The sequence below is a fragment of the Homarus americanus genome, unplaced genomic scaffold (genome assembly GCF_018991925.1).
Source record: "Homarus americanus isolate GMGI-L3 unplaced genomic scaffold, GMGI_Hamer_2.0 scaffold53233, whole genome shotgun sequence".
Taxonomy (NCBI): Eukaryota; Metazoa; Arthropoda; class Malacostraca; order Decapoda; family Nephropidae; genus Homarus; species Homarus americanus.
The window spans coordinates 5,072,431-5,100,310 of record NW_024751660.1 but is presented as its reverse complement, the minus strand read 5'-3'; the positions used below and the strand labels follow the sequence as shown (position 1 = coordinate 5,100,310).

Below are 27,880 nucleotides of genomic sequence, written 5' to 3'. Positions count from 1 at the left end.
TAGATAGTTTAAAATTTAGACTTTTTGTTTATATACGTATTCAGGTAAATACAGACTTATCATTAAGATATATTGATATTAGATACAAAGCTTTAGATTATAATTCATGAAATATTGAATTAAATACGTAAATGACACTGTAAGAGAGAAATAATTTGAAGATTTGTGTATGAACGCTCGCTGAGTGGGACTGGCGGGAAATTCGTATAGCATCTGGATTGGAGTTTGGCGCCACTTATTGTTGGACGGAGGCTCGGCAGGGAAAGTGGCGCGCCTCCTATATCGCCTCACAAGTAGAGTAAGTGTCTTCTTCTGGATTTTTGTGTGGGTTTATTAGTTTAGAGAATGTAAAGGTATATTCTCCCTGGTTACTGAAGATTCTAAGGTATATGATGGTTGGTTAATAAGGTGAGGAAGTTATAGGTGTAGTTTTGGCGGGCTGGCGGCCATCACAGAAACAGCATGGGTGACGCGCGGGAATTAGGTCTCCTCAGTTCACCCTGATTTTCTCCCTCCAGAGTATGCTTAGCGGGATATTTCATATATGGCCTTGAAGAAGAGAGGTAAGTGATTACGAATATGTAACTATTGGTGTAAAATGTTGTAACTGTGCTATGAAAAGCGGACGCAGCGTTGCCGCATCTTAGTGAGTGGTGGTGGCGGTGGTAGTAGCGAAGGTTGTGGCCGGGAGTTTGACCTGACCACCTCCACATACCACCTGTCCTGTAGGTCACAGCCTCGCCGTTAAGCTACGAGTAGACCTGTTAACCTCAACGAACTGAGGAATGAAAATAAGGTGAAATTTGTGTAATTATGTGGCGGGATGGGATGGTATTGTGGTGCCCTCCTCGTGGCGTTATGGTAGTCGTAGGTTGTGGTGGTGGCCGTCTGACACCACAGGGCCGTCCGAGCCTTAACCTTGTGGACATTTAAACCATGTTTGATCCTCAACCTGACGTTAGGGATTCCTATCATTTATTATTCTCGCTTTTGTATGAAATCGATCACTAGGCTGATGTGAAAATAAGATTTTATTTTCGAATGAGAGATTATTGTTCAGCAAATCGGTATTGTATTTTGTGATTATGGTGGACAGGTTGTAATATTATGGGGTAACGAAAGGTCGTTCGGAAAGTACATTTGTTTTCTCTGTAAGCTTACACATTAATGTAAGATACGGTTCTCTCGACGGGAAGGGCAGCCATGAGTACCTCAACTTTTCTGCCAATACCTCCCAGTCAACTACTCCAAACATGACTTATGTCCTAAGGTAGGTAAACCATATATACCCAAGACAGCTCATATATCCCATGAGGTTTCCCAAAGCATCCCTTAGATACCATGAGGCTTCCTAGGCTGGTCCCTTACCGGAAGGAATCTTGGGGGTTGGAACTTCTCCCTCAGGTAGCATGGGGGTTCCAAGGCTTACTCAAGGTAACATGGGGGTTCATCAATTCCTGGGTCTCCCTTAGGTATCATGAGACTTCCTAGGCCTTCCAGACGTAACATGATACAGTAGGCCTATCATACTGTAGGTAAGATTGTAGTAGCCAGGCCTCCTTTGGTAACCGGATGATAACTAGGACGCCTTTAAGTAACAGTATGGGATCTTGGCCTCCCTCGGGTAACAGTATAGGAACTTGGCCTCCCGAGGTTAACAGTATGGGAACTTGGCCTCCCTAGGGTAACAGTATGGGAACTTGGCCTCCCCAGGGTAACAGTATGGGAACTTGGCCTCCCTTCAGTAACAGTATGGGAACTTGGCCTCCCTAGGTTAACAGTATAGAACTTGGCCTCCCCAGGTAACAGTATGGGAACTTGGCCTCCCTAGGTTAACAGTATGGGAACTTGGCCTCCCTAGGTTAACAGTATGGGAACTTGGCCTCCTTAGGGTAACAGTATGGAAACTTGGCCTCCCTAGGTTAACAGTATGGGAACTTGGCCTCCCTAGGTTAACAGTATGGGAACTTGGCCTCCATGGGGTAACCTCATGGATGGGAACTTGGCCTCCCTTTTCAGTAACAGTATGGATGGGAACTTGGCCTCCTTTAAGTAACAGTATGGATGGGAACTTGAACTCCCTTAAGTAACAGTATGAGAACTTAGTCTCCCTTCAGTAACAGTATGGGAACTTGGCCTCCCTTAGGTCACATGGTTGTAGACAGGACAGTATTGATTTAGTTTAGGTCATTGGGGGGGGCTGGGCGAATTTCTCCTGTTGGACTAGATAGAGGTTATGTTAGGTTATGCTAAATACAGCGATGACCGGAACTAAAATTTGACTGATAAGATTTCCATGGGTAACACAGAAATAGATGGTCCTCACTAAGGTAACAAAATGATAGTTTGATCTCAAATGATATGGCAGAACTCTGCTTCCAGTTGGTGAAAGTGGGTTCCATTAGCTTGATATGTTTAGGATGTAGTGCAGGTACATCACTCCGTACCAAGCCACCAGTACACAAGGTGCTGTAATTGACTGCATTCATTTTCCCAGCTGTAATGGTAGGTACTCGTTCACAGCTGGTTCAACTAGGGTGCCTTAGTGAACCACTTAACAAACCCCTACAGTCTCTTTAAAGTAACAAGACACATTGTACTTGGGTATCACAGATGAACCTAGAACTTGTGTAGGTAACCATAAGTATCCAGACCTCCCTTTGGCAACTTAAAGTGTCTACATGTAGGTTGACTGTGGGTGAATATCTGGAATGGCTCAGTGGATTTGTTGGATGGTTTGTTCACAGTCCAGTAAGGTAATAAGGAAAAAGTACTAATAATTTAGGTAATTATTGACCGACTCGCGGCTGATTTTTTATAGAAAATTATTTTTAAAATGCCATAATTTCACTATGTTTTATAGTGAACACTTGTAATTTTGGAAAATGTGTTAAAAATTGGATATTTCTAAATTAAACCTTAGTTGACAAGAAAACAAGTGGCAAAAGCATGTTAGAAGACCTCGCCAAAGAAACCACCTAACTTCATAGCTGTGGGGCTCTTTCCCCCAGACACCCTGGTATATTAAACAGAAAGAATTTACTGTGATATGGTGTAATTTTATGTTTTTGTGGACGTGAGAGCTGTTGCCCGAACCATGCGGCTCATAACCATACCAGTGGTGTCGATCGGAGCCGTCAATGTGAATGGCGGGATGCTCCTTCTCGGCTGCATTACCGCCGAGAAAGATAAAGTAGTGCGTGTTTAGTCACCAAATTATCTACAGAACGAGGCAGTTTCCCCCCAAAATGATTATCATATCAGAACTCACTGATGAAAATATAGTAAGAATATAAAATCAAAACAAATAACGTGTTAGCAGGCTAGTCGTCAATATTAACCATAATTTATAGTACATAAGAATGGAGGAAACTGCAGTGAGCAAGTAAGTTGTAGCATTTGTTCTGCAAGTGCTTTGAGGAATGAAGACTTGTATTGAATTTTGAGAATTTTATTGTTGCAATCAATATTTTAGTCGATTCTAAGACACTTCGCAAATGACTTGTACTGTATATGCCGAAGGGGTCGGGGGGACATGCAAATATACCCTGATTAAATTTGGTTTTTAGCAGGATGAACCATGTTAATATTGTTATTATTATCGACTCAGTATGTGCTTTTCTGGCTAAATGAATTGTTTCAATCAATCAAATCAATCAATGGTGGTCCATTCCTGCTAAAATCTTTTGATTCCTGAAACACTAAGGTGCAGAGGCTGTGGTCTGAATTCTTTTGTAATTTTTTCTAGCTCCTTTGTATTTTGTATAAGCAATCATTGTCTGTGTAGTCACACATTTGCACTCACTTTTTTGGAGTGGGAGTTGTGGGCTCTGGGAGCAATCTGGCAGAGTGTTGTGATGGCAACGAGCAGGGACGGATTCAGGAGTGGGCCTCCACATATTACAATATTTTATTTATTTTTTTATTCATTTGGATTATTTTAATTTTAATTCTTTAAAATTCATGTTTATCTATTCCATCACGTAAAACTATGTTCAGCAAGAAGCGTGATAGAAATTAGGCTAGCTACTCCTTGAAATTCATGAATACAATACCTGGTTTTCCTATGAACCGTATATTTTTAATGAATGCTATTGTTTGTTTTGCTTATAATATATTTAGAATTCCACTAACATATATTGATTAAAAATGAACTACATGGAATAATGAAATTGAGATTAAAAAAAAACAAATAAATAAAATATTTTTTTCATTATCACTTTTATTACGAATGCCATCAGGGCGCTGTGTTTGTTGACAGTCGGTCGGAGGGAGTTGGGTCGTGTAATATCTGCACATCGGTTGTCGTGTGTCTGTCGATTAAAGAGGAGACTTGCGTCGCCCATGATTCGTGAACTTTCCACGAGTAGACATAAACATGTCTTGCAGATGTAAAATGAGAGAGAGAATTGTCATGTGTGCTTCATGAGTGAAGTTGTCGCCGCTCAGTGATGAATGATCTTGTCAGTTGTCATTTCCTAGAACATGTCTTGCAAATGTGCAGTGAGAGAGAGTCGATTGATGCTTGTGCTTGAGTCTGGGTGGGTGTGCTCTTAGAATATACGTTCACATATATAATTGTGCTTTAAGATACTACAGGTCGATTGGCTGCAAGTTATTTTTATGTATTTTGAGTACATTAACTATGTCAATGACGGTTTCTGTCAGTTCCACGATCAGTATATACAGTATAACACAGTATAGTCAATGGTGAAAAGGAGGCGAACCTCTCCATAAAGTAGCAAAAAGCAAACGACCAATTTGTGTTGCGTTTTTAATTATAACGAAAAATTAGGTGTCCGTCTTTGTTGACAGAAAATTATTGTTGCAGAAATGAGTGGAATGGACAGACACAAAGGTGTACGACGTTTGAAAGTGGTGCTGCAAAGAGAAAGACATCTAAAGAACGTGCTGAGAGAGAGGCTAAAGAATTTACAAAAACACGTCGACTGACTGAATTCATCACTCGTCCATCAGCTTCAGAACATCTAGTCAGTGCTTCTGCAAGCTCATCTTCAAGGCAACCAGAACAAGTACCTGCATGTGATGCATCAGCTTCCTCTTTATATGGCAGCTCTAGCCTATCTACAGGGGGAAATGACCAGACTGCCGAGGAGATTGAAATTGAATCGAAGCATGTGCCTCCTGAAGTGCAAATGGCAACTACACAAAATTATGACATTGACATTAGCTTATGGTCAGAACATTTGACAAAACAATTTATTGATTATTGGGCTGCGAACGGTTCTGAGAGTCCACCAGTGATGCTAAATTTTTGGATGCAAAATCAGCAGTACAAAAAGATGCAAACAATGTCAGTTGCAAATGCACACCAGCCATGTTTGAGCGAAGGAAACGAAATGGGGAAGTTGTAAAGCGTTCTTGGCTTTGTTTCTCCCCCGCAAATGGGCGGGTCTACTGCTTCTTTTGCAAGCTAATGGGTGTTTCAAGATCTCCATTCACATGTGATGGGTTCTGCGACTGGAAGCATGCTAATAGGCTTGTTGTCCATGAGCAATCAAAGGACCACATTCAAGCAGTTTTGTCAGCAGCAAGTCGTGCAAAGGGAGCTGGAGGTTTAGATTCTAAACTAACTACACATGTGGGTCAAATTGAGCAGTATTGGTGTAGTCTTCTAAAGCGATTGATCAGCGTGCTTAAATTTATATGTGAAAGAGGGCTAGCTCTTCGTGGAGATGATGAAATAATTGGATCTCCTCATAATGGAAATTACTTGGGATTACTAGAGCTTTTGGCCGAGTATGATGATTTCCTCAGGCAACACATCCAGAATCATGCTAATTGTGGCACTGGTCATACAAAATATTTGTCTTCAACCATCTGTGAAGAAATTGTCAGACTAATGGGCAATGAAGTACTGAACGAAATTATCTCACGTATAGAGCTCTCAAAATATTACTCAATTTCTCGAGATTCCACCCCTGATGGCCATATTGATGAACTGACTCTGATAATCAGGTACATGGAGCATGACACACCTGTTGAGAGATTTGTGAAATTCTTGCCGAATCAAGGACACAAGGCTCAAGAAATGTTTGAAGGTTTGATGAAGTTTCTTGCAGACAATGACATTGACATTCAAAATTGTCGTGGCCAATCTTATGATAATGCAACATCTATGAGTGGGAGGTACAATGGTCTGCAAGCCAAAGTTGTAGCTGAAAATCATCATGCAATTTGGATACCCTGTGCTGGTCATTAATTAAACTTGGTTGGAAAAGCTGCAGCTGAATGTTGTCAAGAAGCTATCTCATTTTTTTATTTTCTTGAGGCAATTTATGTGTTCTTCACAGCTTCTACACATCGTTATGCAATTCTTAGTGATTTATTGAAAACTGTAGCGTCTGGCCCGGTATCTGTGCCAAAGAGGATTTCCACAACAAGATGGTCCTGTCGAGCAGTTGCAGTGACAGCAGTTGTCCAAGGTTATCTCCCAATCCGTGAAGCACTTGCTAAAATAGCTAGAGATGAAAATGAGACGAGCAAAACATGTTATGAAGCCAATGGTCTCCATGATAAGATGTGCAAGTTAGAGACTGCTATTTATGCTGTGTTTTGGCATGACATTCTTGGCAGAGTTGATGTAACAAGCCATGCATTGCAAGATCCTAAACTCGATTTGAACACAGCAGTAGCAATGCTGAAGTCCTTGGAATGCTTTGTACGAGAAAAAAGAGATTGCTTCCATGTTTATGAGAAGAAGGGAAGGGAAATGTCAGAAACTGGGGATTATTCACAGACACACAAGCGTCAACGTAATGTACGACTCAATCCATTGGATTATGGACAATCAGAAGAAGCAGCCCTCTCACAGTCAGAAAAATTTCGGGTTCAGAATTTCCTTCCAGCAATTGATCAGTTCCTGAGTTCACTGGATCAACGGTTAAAGGCCTATGAGGAAACCTGTTCACTTTTCGGGTTCTTGTCTAAACTGGAGTCAATGCATTGTGACGAAGTTGAAGCAGCTGCAGCAAAATTGGTTGCGGAGTACAAAAATGATTTGTATCAAACACTTGGAGTTGAACTTGTGCAGTTTACAGCGTTCTTCACTCAATTTCTTGAAGACGAAGATGATGAGAAAGGGAGGGCACATTACCTTTACAAGCTGTTGATAGACAAGAAAGTTGTAGATGCATTTCCAAATGTTGAAATAATGCTATGTTGTACTTGGTGCTCATGGTCACAAATTGTTCTGGAGAACGTTCTTTCAGTAAAATGAAGTTTATTAAAAACAGACTTCGTACTGCAATGTGTCATGATAGGCTCAGCCACCTGGCTTTGATGAGTATCGAATATGACATCCTCAGAGATTGACTTCGAAAAGTTGATCAAAGACTTTGCAGCGGCCAGGTCACGTAAAGTGCCTGGGTCTGTAAATAAAGGTAATGTTTATTTTCCATTTTACAATTGATCAGTGTTTGTGTTCAATATATCCATGGTCGATGGCAGTTATTTTTATTAAAATAATTGTTTTTTCCAACATGTTCTTACTTTTGTTATAATTTTATCAAATTCATTAAATTGTTTATTTGTTTTACTATTGGATGCAAAACTTCAACTTTATTTATAGTTGAGTTAATACTTATTCTGAATCTATCTGACCTTGGACTTAAAGAAGCCTATACATGCATTCTTGGACAGAACCATTATTTGAGCAGAGGTTTATCTGATTAATAATGCAAAGAATCATCTCTCTGTAATAACTAATAATATATTCTTTTCTGTGAAGTCTCTTGAAAATTTTTGACATGTGCGGTAGTAGCTATATCGGGGCTGGTCGACTTGAAACCACATGAATGACTCCAGTCATGTCTCACTTTTGTGTGTGTGTGTGTGTTAGCAATTTGTACACTATCAATAAATATACAGTTAATTAAAATTTTCTCAAAGTTCTAATTTCCTCAATATAACTGCATTTGGCTTCAAAATTATCCAAAGAAGTGTTCAATTTTGAACATTTTCCCGGGGGGCTTACAGCACCCCCCGGAACTCCCAGATGTTTAGGCTTGCTTCACTCACCACCCCACCCTCTTGGGTAGTTATAATGAAGGGGGCCTTCACAAAGAGGCTGCCCATGGGCCTCCACAGGTCTAAATCCGGCACTGGCAACAAGTGTGAGCTTTCTAGACCAGACTTAACCAACACTGGAGCAGGGACAGATACGTGTCCAATACTTGCCAACAGTGTGTAATAGATGTGACCGACTGCCCAAGCGGCTAACGAGCCGATCAGTGGGAAAGAGGATAATAGTAAAGGTATTAATATATTGGAGTGCTTGTGTAGTGGGGTAACCTGAATATTAAAAGTGCTTGCATAGCTGCGTATGTATAATGAAATTGTTTTATACAACCTTTCCTCCAACATAAACTCTGAATTTTACTATATGTACCATGTACAGTATGAGGTTAGGCTGCAAGCTTACAGTACATAGCTGGGGTACTATAGTGCCTGGGTACTCAACCCCTACCTACCTAGGTAATATGGTAGCACCCAGGCCTCTTTAAGTTACATGATCCCCAGGCCTCCCTGAGACAAGTTAGTCGTTCCCAGGTCGCCGAGGGAAGTGATTGGTCCCTGGACTTCCTTGGGGCAAAAGTGTGGTCCATTGGCCTCCTTGAGGCAAAAGTGTGGTCCATTGGCTTCCTTGAGGCAAGATTGTGGTCCACAGGCCTCCTTGAGGCAAAAGTGTGGTCCATTGGCTTCCTTGAGGCAAAAGTGTGGTCCATTGGCCTCCTTGAGGCAAAAGTGTGGTCCATTGGCCTCCTAGAGGCTAGAGAGTGGTCCACAGGCCTCCTTGAGGCAAAAGTTTGGTCCATTGGCCTCCTTGAGGCAAGAGAGTGGTCCACAGGTCTCCTTGAGGCAAGATTGTGGTCCACATGCCTCCTTGAGGCAAAAGTGTGGTCCATTGGCCTCCTTGAGGCAACAGAGTGGTCCACAGGCCTCCTTGAGGCTAGAGAGTGGTCCACAGGCCTCCTTGAGGCAAGAGTGTGGTCCACAGGCCTCCTTGAGGCAAGAGTGTGGTCCATTGGCCTCCTTGAGGCAAGAGAGTGGTCCACAGGCCTCCTAGAGGCTAGAGAGTGGAGGCCACAGGCCTCCTTGAGGCAAGAGTGTGGTCCACAGGCCTCCTTGAGGCAAAAGTGTGGCCCACATGCCTCCTTGAGGCAAAAGTGTGGTCCACTGGCCTCCTTGAGGCAAGAGAGTGGTCCACAGGCCTCCTTGAGGCAAAAGAGTGGTCCACAGGCCTCCTTGAGGCAAAAGTGTGGTCCATTGGCCTCCTTGAGGCAAGAGAGTGGTCCACAGGCCTCCTAGAGGCTAGAGAGTGGTCCACAGGCTTCCTTGAGGCAAAAGTGTGGTCCATTGGCCTCCTTGAGGCAAAAGTGTGGTCCATTGGCCTCCTAGAGGCTAGAGAGTGGTCCACAGGCCTCCTTGAGGCAAAAGTTTGGTCCATTGGCCTCCTTGAGGCAAGAGAGTGGTCCACAGGTCTCCTTGAGGCAAGATTGTGGTCCACATGCCTCCTTGAGGCAAAAGTGTGGTCCATTGGCCTCCTTGAGGCAACAGAGTGGTCCACAGGCCTCCTAGAGGCTAGAGAGTGGTCCACAGGCCTCCTTGAGGCAAGAGTGTGGTCCACAGGCCTCCTTGAGGCAAAAGTGTGGTCCACTGGCCTCCTTGAGGCAAAAGTGTGGTCCATTGGCCTCCTTGAGGCAAGAGAGTGGTCCACAGGCCTTCTAGAGGCTAGAGAGTGGTCCACAGGCCTCCTTGAGGCAAAAGTGTGGTCCACAGGCCTCCTTGAGGCAAAAGTGTGGCCCACATGCCTCCTTGAGGCAAAAGTGTGGTCCACTGGCCTCCTTGAGGCAACAGAGTGGTCCACAGGTCTCCTAGAGGCTAGAGAGTGGTCCACAGGCCTCCTTGAGGCAAGAGTGTGGTCCACAGGCCTCCTTGAGGCAAAAGTGTGGTCCATTGGCCTCCTTGAGGCAAGAGAGTGGTCCACAGGCCTCCTAGAGGCTAGAGAGTGGTCCACTGGCCTCCTTGAGGCAAAAGTGTGGTCCACAGGCCTCCTTGAGGCAAGAGTGTGGTTCACATGCCTCCTTGAGGCAAGAGGTGGTCCACAGGCCTCCTTGAGGCAAGAGGGTGGTCCACAGGCCTCCTTGAGGCAAAAGTGTGGTCCACTGGCCTCCTTGAGGCAAGAGGGTGGTCCACAGGCCTCCTTGAGGCAAAAGTGTGGTCCACAGGCCTCCTTGAGGCAAAAGTGTGGTCCACTGGCCTCCTTGAGGCAAGTGAGTGATCTCTGCCTTCCAAAATTTCTTTCTAGTGTCTTATATTAAAATTGAAAAAGGGCCGAGGCCAAGATATTTTGTCTGTACAGAGTTTGTTTTAGCTATTTGTGTTTTGGGTTATGCCTGATACTCCACCAAGTACAGTTTGAACATTGTTTTGAATAAGAGTTAACCTAACCCAACCCAACTCATCATGGGCTTTCATCCATACTGTTGTTGTACTCTACCCAGATGTATTGACCCTGGCCTTGTACCCATCCTAGCATTACTGTATCTAATCTCTACCTTACAACCCTGCCATTGAGTATTTTATTTTATTTTTCTATCTTATCTTAAGGCCTTCTGATAATAAATTTATTGGCCTTAATTCAGAAATGCATTTCTCTTGTTTCATGTATTGTGGTCATGGCAGCCTTAGCTGCAGTACACTTGCATATCTTCATTTCTTCATCAGGAAATGGAACTTCATATTGTAAATTTTTATCAGCCACTGTATCAGAGGATGTAGAAGTAATGTGTGCATCCATATTTGTGAACACTAACTCAGATGAATAGCAGTGGATTTTAACTCAATTTGACTGCTTATAGCTTTGTTTTGGTAATGAAGTTTTATCCTGTAAGATTGACTTTAGCAACATGCTGTATATAAACTGGTTTTATGCCAGTTGCACCTATTTAACTATGGATTACCACATGTTAAAGATAACAAAGTAACCAACCCTAGACCAAATTGCCTAACCTTACACACAATCTTCTGTTTGATTTCTTTATTTTGATCATTACAAAGGCTATGGAACCTGGAATTTTTCAGGAATAATTTTAGATTAGAATTCACTTGTGAGCTATTTTCAAGATATGGTACTCTAAAGAACAGCGTTTCTTTAAACAAAAAAGTCTTTGAAATGTCTAATTTGGGTGTACAAGAATGACAGTTTTACCCTATAAATATATGTCCGGTGGATGGCAAAGGTCATTTACACTTTTAAAGTTTTGATGCATCTTCTTTGCCCGCATTAATGTGAAGGCCTGGACAACAGCCTCATTTGCTGCAAAAGCCCCGTAAAGCGATAATTTTCAAGTACAAAAATGCAAAAACCACTTCTAAAAAGATGTCTCGCCATTAGTGGTTTTTTGTCAGAAGAATTGACGAGCCTCCCCTTTTCTTTGGTCATTATGTGGTCCCAGACATGAAAAATCAGATGGTGAAGGCCATGACAGAGATTGAAGGAAAAGAAAGACCTCCCAAATGAGCCACTGTTGATTTAGATGTCATAAAGACAGGTTGCTGGCTCACTTTAAAAAAAAAAATACCAAACTATTCTTTGAAAAATTTAACATTACACAAGGCTTTCTAGAATTTTCAGTATCTCAATGGGACAGTAATGACTCACTACTAATGAGTTATATACAAGCAAAAGAAATCACAAAAACATTGGCTGTCACAAATGACCGTCTGAGCGCGGTGTAGCTTTTGTACAATAGTACTCCAGCCATATAACAAAGAAAGAAAGAGCAGCTGTGGTATATACCTGTTGCAAGTCATTGCTGACCACAGAAGGCAATTTCCCAAAGAGCTTAATAGATCGTTAACTGGGCTAAAATGAGCGGCTAATCAGTGATAACCCCGTTTTAAAACAGAAAATGCCCACATTTATGTGGGGCGACTGGTTGAGGGCTGGGACCGTTAAGTGAATATTCACAGCAGTGTTATTAAGGTGATATTTCCAAGTCATTGCAAAAGTTTTAAATAATATATTTTAATGAAACTTCACACACACACACACACACACACACACACACACACACACACACACACACACACACTTTGTGCCCAGTGGAAGCTTTTGTAAGGGTCATATATAAAAAAATTTCCTATACATAAGGACCACCCTAATATAAACATATATGCATGGTTTGGTAATGAATACTTATTATTTACAGTGTGAGGGAAGCGTGTGGTGCTAGTGTTGCCCAGACGTGGGCAGTTGGTCACCTATTTGAAATAGGTATGTTTACTTGTCTTTTAAGTATTTCTTCATGTTTTGTTTGTCTTCTGCTTTGTGTATACAGTATTAGAATTGGCAGTCTACTCAATTTTGTTTTAGTTTATTAAAATAAGTTTTAATTGGATTAGTTTAAAGAATGAAGTTTATATAGCTTGCTGTCAACTTTACCCTTTGGGGTTTTGCTTTTGTTTCAATAGCCTTTATTTGTTTCAAGCCTAAGAATCTGTTGTTTGCAGGTGTAGTACGTGATGGAGAGTGTGGGGACGCCTTCCTCCGGGGGGTTGTCAGTGGTGGGCGGGACGGTTCTCAGCGTGTGTGATGGCATGACGTACACACAGCTGCTGGATCATGGCTATGGCCTCACCCCCATCACACCCAGCAACTCACAAGAATCTCCCACCGTCACACCAGGACGTACACAGGTGATTTGGCCTCTGGATTCAGTTTTTCCATTGAAGATAAATTCCTGGTAAGTTAGGGTTCAAATGTTAAATGGATTATTCCGTTGTAAAACAAGGGTATCAAACTTATAACTGTACAGTAAAATGGTGATCAAGATTTGATGGTAAGCAGTATCAGCCCAATCTAGTTACTAAGTTCTCGGGCAGTCATGATATTTCTAGAGTTGACTGATGCTGTTAATGAAAGTATGCACAAGATAACTTAGTTTGCATTAAGAGTGTATATTTTATCTGGAGGATTGTACAGGATGTTTACAGAATAATCTGCCAGCATGGGAAATTGACCTTTAAAATTTACTTTTAGATCTGGTTTTGAAACCTGATGTTATGTGGTGTAGTTAATTAACCTAAATTGTAAAGGTTTTAACTTCAAAATTCAGTTTTGATGGAAAATCCATTGCTGCTGTACACCTAATCATGGTCTACCACATCTAATTTACATGAGACTGGTTTAAATACTATTTGTTAAACATGGACGAAAGTTAAAATTTGATATAACAAAAACATTTTGATCTGTTGTTCCACAGCACAACCTCAAAAGATTTCCATCTGGTGTGTGCATGTTACTTCGTACAACCTAACAAGGATCAGCAGCAGCATGCCCAACCTCATAACACCCTTGAAAGCAGCCACTGACATCATGACTTAACCACACACACTGCTGCTGCTTGGAAGTCCATTCCCCTTCTATCTGGGATCTCCCTCACCCCATTCTTCCCATCTTCTCTACAACCTACTTCTGAATTAAACCCATATCTCACAGACCACCGAAGGTCATGGTCAAAGGTCAGCTAAGTTATCATACACTAATGTTGACTTGTATGATTGGTCAGGGTCAAACATCAGTTTAATTTATCATACACTAACACCCACAGGTATGTTTAAATCTTTTGTAAAATTTTCTAGGCTGAAATTGGCTCGACAAAATACCCACACTCAAAGAAATATTGCAGTACTGGATATATAATTAGATATCTACTGTACATACAACAATATCCACAAAAAACAACCGCAGCAATTATACAATTAGTGTTCATAAATTACAAAATCCACATTGAAGAAAATACAAATAAACATATAGTATATCAACACTAAATTATCCACTCACATAATATTCACACAACCAAATATCAACACATTAAAATATTAACTCTGCAAATATATATTCCAAGAAGCAAAATGCTTACACTGCTGTACTAAATGTCCACATGAAGACTTACTTACTGTACATCAAATAGCCACATACTAGCAAACCCACACATAATAAGCATCTTCACTGCAAACACTGTAGGTATACAATAAACTATATACAAAAAATTTCCAAACCAAAGACCTTGAGACTACAAACTATCTGCACTACAAAATATTCACGCTATACAGTACTGTACACCATAATGTCCGCATGATACACATAAATACAGCAGATTGTATCAGCACTATGAAGTATTCTCACAACAAACTAGCCATTACATAAAATAGCTACACCCAATTTTCTCAATAACAAATACAATGCATAATTGAAGAGATGACATCCCTTCTGAAAAGTGCATCTTTCCACTCTGTAATGTATACTGTACCAATTCTTGATGACTGCGAAAACTTTTTAACTAGCCTGAGCTATATACTGTAGGCTGTGAGAAGATTCTGGTCAACCATTGTTTACTAATCTGTTGATGTGTCCCAGTCTTTTACAATAATATATGAACTAGGTTTTTTTTTTTTTTTATGTAACCGCAATTTAAGGTTAATCCATCACTATGTGCGTGTACATACTTGATTTTTCAAATTTTGCTTCATTACACCATACTTTCTTTGGCCAAACAAAGATTAAACCAGGAGACAGATTTTTAAGGGACATGGCATATATTTCAGAGTGTGAAACGACGATTGGTGCTGGAGGAAGGTGGTGTTGATGGGGAAGGCTTCAGGACCCCGGTGAAAACTCCCAGACGGGCCAGACAGAAATCAGTCTCATCCACACACTACACTCCATCGCCGTCCAAGGGGAAAACCCCAGGTAGCCTTTCACATCTAAATATAGCTGCCTCCTTCATGCTTTTCCAATAGCTTGTTTTTCATAACCTAACTTGATCTTTGACCCTTGTCTGAGGTCACTTCATAAAGTGGTCTCTATACTTCAGTGTGACACATTGTGAAAGGCTACAGTCTGCAGTAGTTCCTTGCTTGACTTATATTTGAGGTCCTCTTGTGAAATTGCCTGTTAATGGAAGTTCATCCACATAGTTTGGTTATTATAAGGTCTTTGAGGTGGAGTTTCAGAGAGTAGTGACCCCTATTTTTTTACCAGCTGTATGTATCAGTATGAGTGTACATGTAGTACCAGGCCATAAAAATTGATCAATGTATTTCTGTTATTCTCAGGCATGAAGGCCATTGTTATCTGAAGTATACAAGTGATAATATTAATAGCTCGAGTAATTTTTGTTGGGGGGGATTTCTATGCTCCCATTGAGTAGTGTGAATGTATTGGATTTAAGTTGTACACACAAAATTCTGTACCTTACTAACTTTTGAAGGCTGTAGGTAAGTACTGTAGATGAGTTACTCTGAAAATGTTTTTTATGCTTGTGTAGAGATAATGTGAAGACAATAAATGGATATTCCCTAGAATAGCATAATGGCCATTATATAATGTCCATATTAAAATTTTCAAACTTTTAAGTAAATAATAATCTTTATTTGTAAAAAAAATTCAGTCAAAAAGATTTATGGAAATTGGGTGAATGAATAGTAATCACCTTAAAGTTCATAAATTATGTTTACCCCAACAAAAGCCAATTTGCAGTGAGATTGTCTAAAGTGGTCAATGTCAAGAATCATTGATGACTAAAGGAAACTGAGAACTGTTTAGGTTAAGAAATGTATTGTGAATTGTAGAATCCATGTATTATTTAGGGTTATGTTGCAGGGCAGTGAAAGAAGTCATAATATCAAATTGTGGTGACCTGTGGTGTAATGGTCAGCGTGCTTGCCTTGCAAGCAGATGGACTTGGGTTCGATCCCCGGGCAGGGAAAAACTATGGGCAAGTTTCTTTATGCCATTTGCCTCTGTCTACCCAGCAGTAATTGGGAACCAGGGTGTTATTCGATTTGCGAATTGTGTTCCGGGGTAATGGTTAGCCAGTGCAGTTGGTGAGTTGTCCGGTCTTCTCGGACTATTCCTTGACACTGGGTCATGCAACTCGTTAACTTATGGTGCGGTTGTTGTGTTCGCGACAGCTTTTATACCTTAGACAAATTCACGTCTAGGTGGCCCTTGGGCTGGCCATCCTCATACACAAGGGGCAGCCATTAGTATTATGTACCCTGTAATATCAAATCACAGCAATGTACGATTGAAATACTGTAATGTCCATCAGGTATGCCTGTCCTTAAGTAATTTACTTCTGAATGACCTTTTCCTATGTACTGTGTTAGTTCATAGTATTTAAGGTGGGACATTAAGAAGTAGATGAATTTAAGTCTTGTGATGCAGTTTGTAAAGATGATTACTATTTCTCTCATCTTTTAAAAAAGGAAAATGTTGCACCCTAATTCAAGAATGGCTATGTAGGACTTGGCATTTTTATATTGTGTACAAGGTGCCGGGTAATAATGATAATTATTTGATAAAAAATATTTCAGCGATTCCTCCAGCACCATCTCCCGGTAAAACTTCACGTTATGACACATCTCTGGGACTTTTAACAAAGCGCTTTGTTGACCTGCTCCAGACAGCACCAGATGGCACAGTTGATCTTAATAAGGTAAAAATAATACTCTTTCTCCTGTGCTTTGTAATAAATGAGTATGGTATGTGTACTCTGCATTATTAGGTGTGCTTCCCAGTCGTGGAATAATCTCTAAGTGAACAAGCATCCTGCCAAGTAGGTAGGTGGGTAACCCACTAACTGCAGAATGGAAGAATCAGGTGATCAATAACTGCATGGCCACCCTGTACAGGAGGAAATGGCTTGTACGCTCAAAAAACTGTCTAATTTTATGAACATTTAATTTATACTTGGCTCTGCTTGCTTCTTTATTTGTAAAGTTCCATACCCTAGCAAATAGGATGGAACAGATGCACTCTATAAATTTGAAGTGAACAGATACTGTACTCCTAAATGGGATAGAACTGGTGGACCACTAAAGGGGATGGAAGAGACAGGTAACTCATGTCAGTGGACTAATAATAATTTTCTTCTTACAACAGGAGGCTGGATGTACCATTATCAGACAGGTTCAGATAGTCAGCCTAACTAGCCTTACATTAGACAAGTAAGAGATAATTTATTCATTGGCAGCCACTGGGGTCTTGTCACATGATCAGTACTGTACTGTACATGGTGTCAGCCATTTGGCTCTAAAATTTTAAGTTAGACAAATTGTAGGATAAGTAAATAATCCTCATATAATTGTATAGGTATTTTATATGTTACTTCAAGAGTTAATATGCTTAAGCTGTAAATTGGATTTTTACTTCTTGCTTTAGTTTCTGGTATCATAAGTATTTCATTGCAGAATTTTACAAAATTGGATTTTCATTTTCAGGCTTCAGATATGCTAGCAGTTCAGAAAAGAAGAATATATGATATTACAAATGTATTGGAGGGCATTGGTCTAGTCAATAAGAAATCCAAAAACAATGTTCAGTGGCTGTGAGTATTTTTTTTACTTTTATCAGTATTGTACCTCACTTTAAATATCCTTAATGAAATTCTTCTTGCTTTGTAATATGAATTTTCATGATATGAAATACACACAAATTATATGTCACTTGTAAAAGGCCCTTGTTAAAATGAATAATTACAGCTCCTCCCCGACTTACGACTGGGTTAGGAACCCAAATCCAGGTCGTAAGTCGAAAATGCGTAAATAATACATAGACAATCTAAAATGGGTGTCTTTTTCTTCTCAGCACCACAAAACTCTCACTTTTAAGCTTGCCAGCCATTTTAAAGTGAATTACAAACGAAAATTTTGTCTGTACTGACGTTGGGACTCGAAAATACGTAATTTGACAAAATTTGGTACAAGTGCGGGTGGTCGTAAGTCGGGGAGGAGCTGTATAGCATACATTGTTTACAACTTTTTCATTAGATGCGTTTATTTTAATTGAATGTGTTCGGTATTTATTGTTGGGAAGAGGGAAACTTGCCTTTGGTGAAGACTAGCAATTTTGTTGTGCCACTTGGCACTAGTAATTATTGAAGGTTCTAAGCTTCTTTCCCCAGACTAGTAATTTCATGCCTGGTACTTCTATGCCTGGCATGTGCCGCATGTCTGGTAAATTAATGTAGAAAAGGACTGTTGCTGAAGCCTTTATGGCTTATAGATTGTTCTTGTCTTCAACATGTTATAAAACATAGGTAGAGCTCGATACAAAGGCTTCTTCACTTATAAAATAAGATACAGGTTGAAGCAACCATGGGACCAGCTCTGAGCCAGATATAGAACAGTACTGGTATATTTTGTGTACAGCATGCCCTAAAAATTTGCAGTTTTTAATTCGCTGACCTCGATTATTCGTGGATGACCCACTGGATGTACCCAGGTCAAATGGTAGTTTTAAAGTTGCTGGCATTTCCATAGCTTGGACAGGAAGCCGTTCGTTCTAGAGGCAGTAATTTCTTTTACCTGTATTGTACATATAGACTCGCACACACAAAAACACGTGCAAATAAATAATATTGTAATGGGAAAATCCTCTCGCAAATAATCAACTCGAGTCAACTCCGTGCTTTGTTATATCTTTAATAACAAAGCACGGAATTGACTTGAGGGTAGACCCTAACATAAAGGGAATGTGCATTTCATAAACACGAGTAAAAATGTCACACACACCCGGTCAGTAAATGTTATTCGCGGCCATTTTGAGAACCTAACCCCCACAAATTTCAAGGGCATGCTGTACTTGTAACCGGTTACCAATACACTATATGCAGCCTGTATATAAACACTATTTACATGGTACAGACGGCTTCCTCTTATCCTCACCTCCACCAGTACTGTAGATGATTTATTAATGTTTGGGAGCCATGGTGCAGTTCCAGAAGGGTAGAATAAATCTAACACTGAAAGCACACCACCACCTTCAGCTGTAAATTTAATATGGGAGGTTTGCCAGGCAATAGAAATTTCGTGTGTATTACCATCCGACTGCACTGTTCTTAAGGAGGTTTGCCAGGTAAAGGAATTTCTAAAAACCGTGCCGTTTTGGGGAGTTGGCGGATATGGGAGTTTCAACCTGTATTATAATAAGTTTACACACATTTTGAAGAAGTTCTGTCTAATTTGCCAATTGTTTACAAAGTATATTTTTATATGCACTAGAATTTTACTTCAAAGTCATCGTGTGTGTGCTCCTAATTTTGTGAAGGTTTGGTTGTTTTAAAACAGCATGAGATTGATTTTTTGTGGAGTGTTGGATTGATTACTAGATTTTAAGAAGAAAATTTATCTTGCCAGTACCATACACAGTACCCCCCCATGTTTAGGAGTTAGTCTTACAAATCATTGCATGAAATCATTTAACAATGACTTTGTGCCATCACTCATTAGAGGAGGCTTCCTTTCATGTGGTAAACTGTGGTAAGGTAGTTGTACTTAACAATTTGGGTACAATTTTCTACAGGATGTTAGAAAGGTCCCTGTGCTCCTGCAAAAAAAAAAATAGAAAATACTGCATAGTTATTTACCTTTTCTACTTAGAATAAATATTGGGAATGGATACAATTACCAATATTTACTGTAAGTAGAACAAGGTATATAACTGTAGGTATAACAAGGAACAATTGGACAATCTTGTTTATTATTGTAGGTAAGATAGTGTAAGTGCTTGTTTTTTATTCTAGAGCGTCAAGAGTCAGCAGCGAGGATTTGGAGGGTGAGCTTGAAGATCTAGAGTCAAAGGAGAATGAGCTTGATAACCTTATAGAACAAGCAGGTAATGTGTGTGTCTGGGAGAGGTGTGTGTGTCTAGGAGAGGTGTGTGTGTGTGTGTCTGGGAGAGGTGTGTGTCTGGGAGAGGGGGTGTGTGTCTGGGAGAGGTGTGTGTGTGTGTCTCTAGGAGAGGGGTGTGTGTGTCTGGGAGAGGTATGTGTGTGTGTGTTTCTGGAAGAGGTGTGTGTGTGTGTTTCTGGGAGAGGTGTGTGTGTCTGGGAGAGATGTGTGTGTGTTTCTGGAAGAGATGTGTGTGTTTCTGGAAGAGGCATGTGTGTTTGGAAGAGGTATGTATGTTTATGGAAGAAGAATAGGCAATATTTATTTTGGGTAGGTCATACAGTAGAGCAGTGTGGTTGAAAAGAAATGGAATAATCTTACAGTACTTTTTTCTTTAAATTCTGGACAAGTTCGTTAATTTTTCAGGTGACACACACATTTCTCTATGTCTAGCATTTAAACCTTGCATTTGTATTTCTTTTACTGGTATTGGTTTATTCTGAGGTTGTGTATATTTTGTCTAGTATGTTCCAATTATTTTTGTGTTATTGTGGAAGCCATTGGATATGTTTAAATGTAGCTTAAATAGTTTTGTCGTGCTAATTTTTCTTCTTTCTCAGAACGAGATCTCCTACAGATGAGTCAAGATAAGAGGTTTGCCTACATCACTTACCACGACCTACATACCATTCACTACTACAAAGACAAGACAGTTTTTGCTATCAAAGCCCCACCAGGAACACAATTACAAGTCCCAATTCAAGAAACCACATCCAAAGAGGAGGTAAATTCAATTAAGGCGATTATTCTTTTGACCAAGATGGCACTGTCCTTCGATTTGGCTCCATAATTTCTATTGATTAATGGTTTCTGCGGTCAATAAAGCATGAGCACATACACAGTTGATGTATGGTTTTGGTCCGTATGGGGAGTCTACCTTTTCTTTGAAGGTCAGGCAAGAAAGTGAAGCAAGTTTGTGAGAGGCTTTAATAAGTTGATTGGGACAGGTTGGATATTATTTAATAAGAATGACCTATATATGTTTTAGCTGGGATTGTTTCAGTGTGGCATAGGCACAGTTGAAATAAAGGGTGCTCATGCAGATAGTGTAAGCTCAGTGACCTTAATATTTTATAATTATGACCTAATACAGTATTGAAGATCATTTTATAGTTGTGGAGTGGTGTATGTGGTGCTCCTGTAGGCATAAAATCCGTGCATTGTGGTTAAGTGAAATTTAGGTTACTTGCATTTCATAGGCCATTATATAAAAAGCAATTCCTTGTAGTTTATCATTAGGTGTACCAAAATAATTTTATTTTTCTGCAGGGTTGCAAAATCCACTTAAAGAGTGAAAATGGTCCAATTGAGGTATATCTGTCAGAATCTACTGTTGGTGATATCCCCATCAAGCAGAGTCCTATCAAACAGAGTCCCATCAAACAGAGTCCCTTAAAAGCCAACACAGTCAGAACACAATTTGCACATACCTCTAGGACAAAATTAAGACCTACACGGACAAGAGCTAAGCTACAAACCCGCAAACCTGTGTTAAGAACACCAAAGAAGGTAAGGGTGTTTGTGAGTTTTAATTTTTTGTAGTTGAATGACATTGTAGTCCTGTTGTCTCCTGCTGGTGGACATAAAATTGGCCTGCTTTAAGATTGTGTATGTGTGCAGTCACTCAAAATAAGTATCTTAAAGTGGGGTCTGAAGGATGTCAAAACAAACAATACAACCCGTTGTCTGGTCCTCTACCATGTCCCAAAAACATGGGTTCGATGTATCATATTGTCATGAACAACATTCTTCAGATTCTTTTTTGAGCGACTGTACTTAAACCTGAATTTGACAACATGTTGCTTGAACAAATACCATAACTATGAAGTGTTGATATGTGAAATAAAGTTTGGTAGAGTATATCTTTCATTTATATTGTAGCCACATGTACATGATTTATTGTTACCTAGAACATGTGTGTCTAAATATTCTTTTCTTTCCTTAGGAACCAACTTCACCTGTCCTCACAACCATTAAAACAGAACTACCTGATCGAGATGATGACTCAGATAGTGCAGATCTATTAGGTCCATCGTCAAGTTTGGACTTGGTTGATGACAGCCTCCGTAAGGCTCTCATTCTTGGTTCAGAAGATCTGGGACCTGTAGGGGGTAAACTCCAGTTACAAATGGAAGACCAGAATGAGGGTAAGATATTTGTTTTCTCTCATACTCAAAGGACTAAAAGAACACCCATGGTCATTGTGCTAGTGTATAATTTAAAGTATGGCAATAACTTTGTCTGGCATTATATATTTTAGACAAGTTTATAGGATAGTTTCATTATTGTTATATAAAAGCCTTGTATGAAAAGTGACTAACCCTTTAAAAATGTCAAATGTTGTACATACAAAATTGTGCTGCATTAATTACTTTACTATCAATATTTTTTAAATGTGTGACATCCATATATCTTCAGGATTCAAACCAGTTTGTTTGCCACAAGGAGATGGATTGGAAGAGCTCAGTAGCTGCAGGAACTATCACTGTGGTATGCCCACAGTGGCATTTTAAACGTATCACAGTGTTAGTTACCTCCAGGTTCTGTGCTCCATGCTGCTGTTGAAGATCTTTCTTTTAAAAATAAACAATTCTGCATTGGTGTTTTTTATTATTTATTTCTTTTTTAGGATACAGGCTGTTTGTGTTGTGGTATTCTTTATGTAAAACTAGACAACTTCCAGGGTATCTCGTTGAAAAACTGATCTTCACAGGGATTTAATACAAGACTAAATCACTTCATGGATTTACACCAATATGTTTAACTTTCAGTGTGAATTCTTAGGAAATGTAAGACCTTCAGAGTGATGTACTGGTGTAGATATGTGTAGTAAACTAAATAAAAATACTGGTATAATAACATTAATAAAAATAAAGATGAAGCTGTCTGGAATATAAAATAAGTGTTACTTCATGCTCTCATAGTGTTACTTAGACAATATTTAAAGTGATGACATTATAGTCTCTATCTTGAAGGGGATTTAAAGGGTAAGGATAGTTTTCTTAAACTTCCTTCCTTGTCCCAGACTAAATTTAAAGTGATGACATTATAGTCTCTATCTTGAAGGGGATTTAAAGGGTAAGGTTAGTTTTCTTAAAATTCCTTCCTTGTCCCAGTTGTGACTGCTGCTTGTCCCCTAATGCTGTGTTGGTTTTTTTTTTATATAGCTGAACAGGATACAAACCTTTGTTGCAATAGGCAGGACATGATGTATCTCAGTGCTCAGAGGAAAATATATATTTGGCTGACTACCTGTTTATACATTTGCCAGCCTTAGTATCTGGCCTCTGAATAATTGGCAATGAAGTGTAATGACAGATTAAGAGTTAAGTTGGAAGTTGGGGAAAAGCTTTTGCATGTAAACTTTTTCCTAACTTCCAAATAAACTTTAATTTGTTATTATGCTTTGCCAGTTATTCAGAGGAAGCACTTCGGTTGGGAGATGGATAGGTTTATTTAACCTGTGAAGCAATATAATTTCCTTAACCTACAAAATGAGTAGGTTGGGTTAGCCTGTAATGAGATCCCTGTTTAGTATGTCTTGTTACTCTACTATGAGAAGGAATTATTGAAGCGCTGAACTATGAAGACGTCATCGGTTAAAAAGTTCTAGGTTGTGTTGGATCTCCTGGTCCTGTGTCTTATGTTGTTTATCATAGCACCAGTGGATTCAGCATGATCTGGCTCTTAACTACTTCAGCATCAAGCTACAAGTAAGCAAGTCAGATTAGATCATCATATAGGTTTCATTGCATTAGCCCGATAACTGCGACATATATTCTTGAAGGATAAGTGGAAGAGTGCGACCTACATTCTGTAATTCAGAGTTTTGAATGCAGTGCGCAAAAATTTTGATCTCGCGGGGACAAGTATGGGATGTTTACACACGCTAGATTCTTTAGAGAGAGACAATTAAAGTAAAAAATAATTCATCGGGGAAATAAAATACTGTAAATTTCAAGTTAAACCCCGTTCATATTGACGGAGGTTTGTAAGTCAGGGTCCCCTTTATAGTGAATTCCTAAACTTATGGGGAAAATTGGGATATGTTCCACAACTACTAAGTCAATAGTAATGCTATAAAAGTTGTGAAAAATAATTACAATACAGTACTCAAATTTTGGTTAGAAATAATAAAATCCTATAAAGCAGTGGCTGACTCGCCACTCCAGCCATGTCCTATGATGTCACATACAGCGCAGTAGACACACAACACTGCCACGTTACACAACCATTTTTGGAGCATTAATGCTATAAAAGTTGTAGAAAAATCATTAAAATACTCTAATGTGGCTTAGAAATAATATAATATGAAACTTGTGTGCCATATCTTCTACAGAACACACAATGGAATCCTTAACTCATAAATTGAATCGAGTAGAAATAGTGGTCACCGCATAAACGCGAATTCGCATACACTGAGGGTACTGGGTGTTTGGTTTTGATGGTGTTTAGGTTAATATTATTTAATAAATGTATTTTATTTATATATTTGTAAAGTAAAATGTCATATATGGTTCTTAAATGTGATTGCAAGACTTGTCATTGCAGGTAATTCAGAAGATGTGATGCTGAGCTGTTCATCGGGTTCACCTCTACCGTTCCTCACACTAGAGCCGCCAATATCTGACACTGACTACACGTTCTCCCTGGATCCCACAGAGGGCCTCAGTGATTTCTTTGATTTTAATTTCTGACCATGCAGTGTTTAGCCCAGGATGTTTTTAGTAAAGGCTTGTGAGATCTCGTTTAAGAATATTTTTTATTTTTATTTTTATATTAATTTCTTTTGCTCCTAAGTAGGTATCCCTGGTCAGAAGAATGATAATTGTCTTGTATGTATACATTTATCTTGTACACCTAGGCATCAAAAACAACCTGACAGATTTGTTCGAAACTTGAAACATAGGCATTGGTATCGTGCAGTGTACCCTATGATGAGAGAGGCTAAGCTCCCTCGTGGCAATTTTAGTGTATTCTTTACATAAAATTAAAACAACGATGGCTAGGCTTCTTAGGTCAGGCACACATCTTCAGACTTCATAAGTTTACATTTTCATTTCTGCAAGAAGGTATCTGTGCCAACCAATTAAAATTTTAATTAGAATATGCATGTCTTGGATTTTTTACTCCAGATTCTTAATATTTAACTGAATGATAAACTTGTTTATCAAGTTTTGACATTGGTTTAAGGACCTTTTACCATATTTTCTTGTGTATTCTGAGAACAATTGAAGAGATTTTGGTTAAAATAATGCTAACCATTCTATGTTACCTCTGACCTTGCATTAAAGGCCTCTATGAAATTGATGGTATCATTTGGAAGTAAATAACGGGATACCACCTTGATCGCTTGTCACGGATTCCTTCCACAGCTTTACAGTCATTCAAATTAATGTTTTCCTTAACTAGACTTAATGTCCTATGAACTTTTGAGTTATATCACACCTGAAAGATATAATAAGAAAATCTTCAATAACAACCATTTATTAATGTTGTACAGTTCAAATTTAGTTTTATTGGTGTCTATTTGCAGGTAATAGGTGCAAATGATTATTTTTTTATTTAAGTTGAGTTTGAAGTTTAATTTTTTTCTTAAGTTGACCATTCTCATTTTCCGCTTAGAGAATACTTTTACCAGTCTTGGGCTATTGGTCAGACAGTAATTTTAGCATCTGATTTCATGTGAATCTGCACTTCATTGTGAAGGACTTAACGAGATTTGACAAAGCTTTTTCCATTCTTCTATGGCAAGTTTTATAGACCAAAGCTTGGTTTTATGTAATGCTAGAATCCTTATATTTTTTCCATTTGATATGGTTTGTATAGTCTACGTGGAAACTATTTCCAGGAATGAAGATATTTATATGTAGTAAAGAGTTGACAGCTGGCAAATGATACCAGTGTAGAATATTTATATAGGGAATTATGTGTTTCAGGACACATCTCAGTTTGGCATTTTGTCTGATTATTATATTGTATTTAGAATGTGGTACAGAGACCTGGAATGTGCCAGTAAATTTTCATGCGAGCTTTCTTCCAGCTGTAAGTTAGCATCGGTGAAAGATCCGAGATGTTGCCATGAGTCCATGGTTCTTGGTCAGATGCTTTGTTATGCATGTCAACTTCCTGCCCTGTGCCCTGGGCTACATTCTTGTTTATCAATAATGAAAGCGTATTGTTTGATGCAGTTCATGTTGCATTCCGCATAGGTAACTTTGTCCCTGAAGCTACTGCTATAATCTTTTATTTTAAATGATTATAACGGTACTTATTTTCCTATGCACTGCAAGTGGTGTATCATAATTTTTTGTGGTCCACAAGCATGTGCTTTGATTGCCCATTGCAGTCTCTTGATTGCTGAATGCAGTCACTCTTCCATCCTTCCATTTTTTCCCAGTGGACTCAAAATAATGAAATTATACTCGCTTTAAACAATAGATAATTTATTTTTGTGCCAAGGGAGTTCATGCTGTCAAATTGACAGTTCTTGAGAAATGAATTTTTTAATTTTAACAATTCGTCCAATAAGTGATCATAAAACAGGTTTCAACCGCTTTCGCCAGTTCAGATGCCTTATTACTTGACCTCAGCCTCGTCAACTGTAGCATATGTAGATGTCACATTTGAAGATCATGACTAGTCTACAGTTGTCAATGGATGAATTCAAATGGACCCTTACAGTAAGTAGGTCTTGATAATGTTGGAGAGTGTATGTAGTAGTTGAACCAATTGGTGAAAGTGGTTGTTCAACATTTTGCATTTAGTCACTGAAAAGGAATTTTCTTTATAAACCTTGTTATTATTAGGGCTATGCCAAACAGACCAGCCTGAAGATTATTATTCGATATTCGAATACCTGTGATCCCAGTGCCTGGTTTGTATAGAGCCTGTTGTTGGTAATTACAATAATTTTTGTTCATAGTGTGGGCACAAATTATGTATGAGCCAGCAGAGCTTGGGGTTTAATGAGTTTCAATTCCTGTATAGTATATATCATACTAAGTATACTTACCTGCTGAAGCTTTTAAAGACAATTTTTGTGCATGTTTGCCAATGAACTTGTTTTGCACCCAATTTCACTGCCAAGCAAAACGTGACCTCAAAATCACGTAGAAGTAGAGCTCTCTCCGCGCCTGACCCAATGAACCTGAATGTTGATGCACCAATTGAGGCAGTGCCAGTGATGGTCTGAAAAAGAAAATTACAATTATAGTTAGTTAATTTTTGTAATGTTTAGTAGAGAATGCAAAGTTCAATTATCTATTTTTTTTTTTTAATTTTTAAAAATTTAAATTTTTATTTTTAAGTTGAACATTAGTTTCTGTGATGAGTATGTATCGGTGATTAGCCGTACAGATTAATTTATAGCTTTTATTCAAAGTCCTAGTTTGTTAGAAATTAAAATTTCAAGATGTAAAGGGAGAGGTTTACTTTCTCTGTCAAAGTACAAGGGTGCCCAGACAAGATCATCTTCATACAGTTAACTTCAGGACCAGAAGTTTATGCCTAACATCTTTGTCTGGGACTCTTGTACTACAGGTACAAGATAGTATTGGCACAGGGAAATAAATCTTATAATCTTTTAATGGTAATTTTTTTAAGGCTTGTAATCACTGGTAATGGTAACCAAATATTGGCGCTCCATTTTCATACAAGTTGGATTGCTCATGCCTGAGGTAACATCATGAAGATGTTTGTGGAGTTCATTTTTTGTAAATTCATGGTTTTTAAGTACAAATTATATTCATTCACCGACACGGCTGTGAGGAGGACCACCCAATGTGGTGGTTGGTTGTTTTGAAAAGAGAATTATGATTGCTGCCTTTTACCAAATATGATTTGGGTGTAATGTTTGTGCTGTAAAACAGATTTCCACAATCCTAGACTTTTCACAGCGGTGTCTGATGACACATTTGTTATAAAGATGGAAATAAAAGAGATATATGGATAAACATTGTTTAAGTTTACCCTTGACCACTTAAATTTTAAGATGTCTTGCTGCAAAATCAAGCTTTTATCAACAAGCCTTGTGATATACCTGTATATTTAGTGTATAATTCATGGTGGATGGTAGGGTGAAGAGAAGCCCTAGAAGATAGAATGATAGAAGTGA

The 27,880-nt window shown here is 39.0% G+C and overlaps 1 protein-coding gene across 4 annotated transcripts; it reads left to right on the top strand.

The window, feature by feature from the left end:
- Window positions 1–234: 234 nt before the first annotated feature.
- LOC121854691 (transcription factor E2F4-like) lies at window positions 235–27,719 on the top strand. Of its 4 annotated transcripts, none has more exons than XM_042349399.1 (12): window positions 235–298; window positions 4,832–7,403; window positions 12,237–12,301; window positions 12,538–12,723; window positions 14,635–14,779; window positions 16,408–16,529; window positions 17,314–17,420; window positions 19,617–19,708; window positions 20,325–20,488; window positions 21,034–21,273; window positions 21,710–21,911; window positions 24,316–27,719. In XM_042349399.1, exons 4-12 carry the CDS (start codon window positions 12,550–12,552, stop codon window positions 24,459–24,461), a joined length of 1,392 nt encoding a protein of 463 aa, XP_042205333.1. In that variant the 5' UTR covers window positions 235–298; window positions 4,832–7,403; window positions 12,237–12,301; window positions 12,538–12,549; the 3' UTR covers window positions 24,462–27,719. The 4 variants fall into 4 exon arrangements, with proteins under 4 accessions (XP_042205333.1, XP_042205331.1, XP_042205334.1 ...); XM_042349401.1 differs by lacking the exon at window positions 235–298 and adding an exon at window positions 454–563; XM_042349397.1 differs by lacking the exon at window positions 4,832–7,403 and having other exon boundaries at window positions 246–298.
- The last annotated feature ends 161 nt before the right edge of the window (window positions 27,720–27,880 follow it).

What these genes read in the sequence shown, in the direction of transcription:
- LOC121854691 (XM_042349399.1), top strand. Translation starts at nt 12,550, where the DNA reads ATGGAGAGTGTGGGGACGCCTTCCTCCGGGGGGTTGTCAGTGGTGGGC. An exon ending in TCACACCAGGACGTACACAG is followed by an intron (nt 12,724 to 14,634) that starts GTGATTTGGCCT and finishes CATATATTTCAG; the next exon opens with AGTGTGAAACGACGATTGGT. An exon ending in TGTTAAGAACACCAAAGAAG is followed by an intron (nt 21,274 to 21,709) that starts GTAAGGGTGTTT and finishes TTCTTTCCTTAG; the next exon opens with GAACCAACTTCACCTGTCCT.